Genomic DNA, 5637 nt, shown 5'->3' with positions numbered 1-5637 from the left:
TTCTTTGAGCATTATCAAGAGTGCGACTAGCATAATAAACAGTGTGAAATATCTTATTCTTTCTTTGCCCTAAAATCGCTCCTACAGCGCTATCGCTAGCATCACACATAATCTCGAAGGGAAGTGACCAATCAGGGGAAACAACAATTGGGGCACTAATTAATTTCTCTTTTAAACAGTTAAAAGCTTTCAAACAATTTTCAGAAAAATCAAAAGTAGCCTCCTTAATTAAGAGATTAGTCATGGGTTTTGAAATTTTTGAGAAATCTTTGACAAATCTCCTATAAAAGCCAACATGGCCTAAAAAGCTACGCACCCCTTTAATAGAATTTGGAGGCGGCAATTTAGAAATTACCTCAACCTTTGCAGGGTCCACCTCAATTCCTTTATTAGACACTTTGTGTCCTAAAATAAGGCATTCTTGCACCATATATTGACACTTCTCCCAATTAAGTACTAAATTAGTGTCCTTGCATTTCTGCAACACTAGGGTCAAGTTATGTAAACAATTTTCATAAGAGGATCCAAATACAGTAAAGTCATCCATGAATATCTCAATGCATTTTTCAATTAAATCAGAGAAAATAGCCATCATGCATCTTTGGAAAGTGGCAGGGGCATTACACAAACCGAAAGGCATCCTTTTATATGCAAAAGTACCATATGGGCAAGTAAAAGTGGTTTTTTCTTGATCTTGTGAAGCTACTGGTATTTGCAAATAACCGGAATAACCATCCAAACAACAATAGTATTCATGCCCTGCCACTCTCTCAAGCATTTGATCAATAAAAGGGAGGGGGAAATGATCTTTTCGGGTGGCATCATTTAATTTTCTAAAGTCAGTACACATACGCCACCCAATAGTTTTTCTAAATGCGATTAATTGATTTTTTCATTTTCCATTACAGTAGTACCTCCCTTTTTAGGAAAACATTGTATAGGACTTACCCATTTACTATCAGAGATAGGATAGATAATACCTGCATCAAGAAGCTTAATTACTTCACTTTTTACTACCTCTTTCATGTTGGGATTCAAGCGGCATTGAGGCAGGGCTCGAGGTTGGTAATCATCCTCCATGTAGATCCGGTGGGTGCAAATTGAGGGACTAATTCCTTTTATGTCATGAATTGACCATCCAAAGGCCTCTTTGTTTTCCCGCAATACTCTAAAAAGATGCTCCTCCATAGTATCTGTCAAATCTGCAGAAATAATCACAGGTAAAGAGGAAGGAGGGTTCAAGAACGCATACTTCATATTGGGAGGAAGAGGCTTTAATTCAAGTTCAGGAGCTTCTTCAATTGACAATTTAGGCTTTGGATTATTTTCCCATTCCAATTCCTCAAATTTATGGTTACTCTAATTCTTTGGGGGGAGGCGAGCCTGCAAAAAATTTAAGAACTCCTCTTCCTCACCGCCTTCTATCGTACCAAGTCCCTGCAAGGTTAGTACTTTTTCTAGAGGATCTTGCACCCTAAAATCATCGAAAACGTCAGAAGTAATCATATCATTAATATCTTTGGTTTGAACAAAATTACATGAAGCAAATGAGGAAGGATTTTTCAATGAATTAAAAACTTGAAATATAACTTTTTCATCTCCTAATTTCAAGGTCAATTTTCCTTTTTTAACTTCAATTATTGCGTCGCCGGTGGCTAAGAAAGGTCGTCCCATAAATATTGGAACTTCCTCATCCTCTTCCATGTCCAATACCACAAAATCTGCAGGAAAAATAAATTTCCCTACTTTTACTAAAACATCTTCCACTATCCCACGAGGGTGAGTTATGGATCTGTCAGCTAGTTGTAAGGAGATGTTTGTAGGTTGTGGTTCCTACAGGCCAAGTTTTCTAAACACAGACAATGGCATCAAATTTATACTTGCTCCTAAATCACACAATGCCTTTTCAAAATGAGAGCTACCAATTGTACAAGGAATATTAAAACTACCGGGATCCTTAAGCTTAGGTGGTAATTTCTTTAAAACTATATCAGAACATTCCTCATTAAGCTTAACTGTCTCAAAGCCTTCTAACTTCTTTTTGTTTGAAATAATATCTTTTAAAAACTTAGCATATTTAGGCATTTGAGAAATAGCTTCAGCAAAAGGAATGTTAATATGCAATTTCCTAAAAATTTCAAGAAATCTAGCAAATTGCTTATCATGTTGGTCATTTCTAAGTCTTTGAGGAAAAGGAACACTTACCTTCACTTGCTCATCTTTATTCTTTCCATGGTGTTGATCTTTGGAAGTGCTCCCTTCAGTAAGAGCTTCTTTTTCTTGCACGAGTGCCTGACCATCTTGATTGTTTTCTTGATTTAGCTCTTTGCCGCTTCTAAGAGTGACAACCTTGCAATGCTCATTCTTCTCCTTTGGATTAGGCTCGGTTTGAGTAGGTAGTGATCCTTGAGTCCTTTGAGATAACAAGGTAAGGATACTTGATATATGACCCTCCAAGGTTCCAAATTTTTCATTTGTCTGTTCCATAAACTGGACTAAAACATCATTGGCTTCTAACTTTTTCTCCTCTTGCACTTGCACATTTGGTGGCTTATAGAAATTAGAGATTTGACCTTTTTGTTGTCATCCCCAAGACAAATTAGGGTGATTTCTCCAACCTTGGTTGTACGTGTTTGAATAAGGATCATTCTGGCCTCTGTTTGGATTATGAATATAATTGACCTCTTCGGTTGATGGAGCTCGTTGACCTTGTGCTTTTATCAAATCTTCAATGGATTGGAGTCTTTCATCAGTTTTATTCATATAGTTAGATAATACACCCATGCAAGGATGTCCTACCTTCTCCATGTATCTAACAAAAGAATCTTGCATGCCAGACCTCAACTCACTTTTCTTTTGGCCGAGAAAGTTAGCTTCTTCACTTAGGCCGTCATCGATTGAGTGAGCTATGGGAGCAGGTTGAACTTGTGCCTTCATCAGTGTTTCAATTTGTTTAGAAATGGCATCTAGATTTATGTCAAAGTTGGTTTCAACATTCACCTTATACATCCCAGCTGGTTTCTTAAAGTGTCTGTCATTTGTAGCCCACTGAGCACTATCAGCCGTTATCTCTGCAACTAAATTATACACTTCCGCTGGCTCTTTATTTAGAATAGAGCCCCCACAAGCTGAATCAATAACTCTTCTATTCTGAGATGACAATCCGTTGTACAAAATTTCAAGTATTTGCCACTTCTCAAATCCATGGTGAGGACAACTTCGGAGCTTGTCTTGAAGTCTTTCCCATGCTTCTTCAAATTGAGAAAAGTTAGTGATTTCAGCTTGAATCTTGGCATCCTTTCCGGGAGGGAAGTATTTATTCAAGAATTTTTGTTTCACTCCATCCCATGTAGTGATGGACTCATCCGGCAACGAGTCTAACCAAGTAGTTGCCTTGTCGGCCAATGACCATGGAAATAGTTGCATTCTAATGGCTTCTGGTGTGACGCCATTACACTTTATTGAGTCTGAAACTCTTACAAAATTCTTCAGATGGGCGTTTGGGTCTTTAGTCAGTGCACCCCTAAACATAGTGGAATTTTGAACCATTTGAATTAAACCTGGTTTGAGTTCAAAATTGTTAGCTTCCACAGGTGGGTTAACTATGCTGGTAGTAATGTTTGTTGAGGGAGTGAAGTAGTCTCGAAGCGTTATTCTTGGATTTTCACCCACTGTTCTATTCTTTGCTCTGTTTCTGCGAATAGTTTTTTCAATTTCAAGATCAAAAAGCAAAATAGGCTCCTAGGAGCGGGTGAGCATGCACAAATAATAATAGCACTGAAAAAAAAAACAGAAAAAAACTAATATAAATAAAAAAATGAAAATTGTTTTGTTTTTAACTTTTAAGTATGACAAATAAAAAAAAAAGAAAATTGAAAGTGAAGCAGTAAAATTGTCTAAAGTAATAAAAATGTTTTTCGTCTAATATTGCAAAATTAATCCCCGGCAACGGCGCCAAAAACTTGTTACGCTAAAAACACACTTAGAGCAAGTGTACTCTATCGCATAAGTAGTATAAAAGATTTATCGTATCCACAAGGATTAATTAACAAATACCAAACTAGTAAAGATTACTTATTATTTAGACTACAAATAGTTGAATGAATATGACGAGTAAATAGAAATTATCGACTAAGAAGAAGAAGAAAAACGTGAAGTTGTAAATCAATAGATAGAGATCTAGGGTCTTAGTTTCACTTGCAAGTCTTGATTACCTTATGACTAATTCTAATTAAATTTATTCATTTTTATTTAATCACCAATCCCTTTTCTAAAATTATTAATCCGTTTGATCATCCGCGATTAATATTCTTTTTCCTAAATTAACTCCTTGTTTGGTCATGCAAAGAATTTAAATTCAAGAAAAGCATAACACACAAAAAGGTTAATTGATTGGAAGACTAAAATTAAGGTTTGATCATGCAATAATCTTAGTCCCAATTATCCTATGGATCCACCAATTAATCGCAGTACGGTCGCCGTTCGATTAATTGATTAATTATTAACATTCAAAGAGTTAATCATTCCTAATCCTGTGGTAAAATTAATAAGACAAATTTAATTGAAATAAAAACTGAAATTCATATTAGAAATTAGAACAAATGGTTTCAAAACATTGCAAGATCCACCTAAACCCTAGAAGATGATTTAGCTATACATAGTAAAAAAATAACATTAAAATAGAAATAGAATTCATGAAATTAAGAAGAAAGAATACCCTTAGCAGAAAAGAAAATTCTTGCTCCCACTTCAATCTTCACTCTAAAGCTATCTAATGTAGACAAAAGTAACAAAATAAATGAATTGCTTCCAATCTCTATTTCTCCTCTCAGTAGTGTCTTCAAATCCCTCCCCTCAATTTGAATTATGCTGCCCCTTTTATCTCGTAAATCCCCGCCTCTTTTTTTCCTTTGGTCTCCAATTAATTTCTTCATGGTGAAGGATGTTAGTTGCTGCACTTACATCACCTATGCTATTTGCTGCTCTCACATCACCGCCTATAGTCCTTGCACCCATTTTTCATTGCCATTTTTATGACTCATGGAACATTAGTTTTCTTATTTTCTATTGTGCCACCGTTTCCACTTTTTTTTTTTGACAAAATCAAACTTAACTTCTTTCATTATTCAAATAAGAGGAAATACAAGGAGGAAATTCATCAAACAACATGCGTCGAGTCCAAGAATTGGCCGCCTTGGCTAATGTATGGTCAACCAAATTCGCTTGACGCTTTACAAACTTTACCTCAAAGTGGGGAAATTCTAGTAACAACATCTTAATAGAAGAAATAATAACATTAAACTCTGAGTTACCACAGGAGTCTGACCTAAGTCCATGAACTACCATTTGAGAGTCACTTTCAAAGATAACATGAACAAAGTTTAGAGAACTAACACCGTGAATAGCTTCCTTAAGGGCTAAGGCTTCCGCTTCCAAAATAGATAAAGTACCTCCATCCCAAGCAGTGCCCGCAACAACAAAAACCCCATGATCATCGCGAAGACACCACCCACGGTTTGTTGTGCCTAACTGACGGTTAAAACCCGCATCCACGTTACACTTAAAGAGACCACTCGGCGGCGGATTCCACTGAAGCAGATTCTCATTATTTCCTTGATAATGGCAAACTTGTTGAGC

At 36.2% G+C, this 5637-nt stretch overlaps 1 protein-coding gene across 1 annotated transcript; it reads right to left on the bottom strand.

Annotated features, from left to right (window-relative positions):
- Nucleotides 1-1359: 1359 nt before the first annotated feature.
- On the bottom strand, nt 1360-5016 carry LOC131604769 (uncharacterized). The gene is made up of 4 exons (XM_058877190.1): nt 4963-5016; nt 2619-3741; nt 1881-2534; nt 1360-1721 (listed from the first exon to the last, which is right to left on the bottom strand). The coding sequence occupies exons 1-4, from the start codon at nt 5014-5016 to the stop codon at nt 1360-1362; spliced, it is 2193 nt and encodes a 730-aa protein (XP_058733173.1).
- Between the last annotated feature and the right edge of the window lie 621 nt (nt 5017-5637).

This window comes from Vicia villosa, linkage group LG5 (assembly GCF_029867415.1).
Source record: "Vicia villosa cultivar HV-30 ecotype Madison, WI linkage group LG5, Vvil1.0, whole genome shotgun sequence".
Taxonomy (NCBI): domain Eukaryota; kingdom Viridiplantae; phylum Streptophyta; class Magnoliopsida; order Fabales; family Fabaceae; genus Vicia; species Vicia villosa.
The sequence above is the reverse complement of the archived record's forward strand: the minus strand, read 5'-3'. Positions and strand labels throughout refer to the sequence as shown.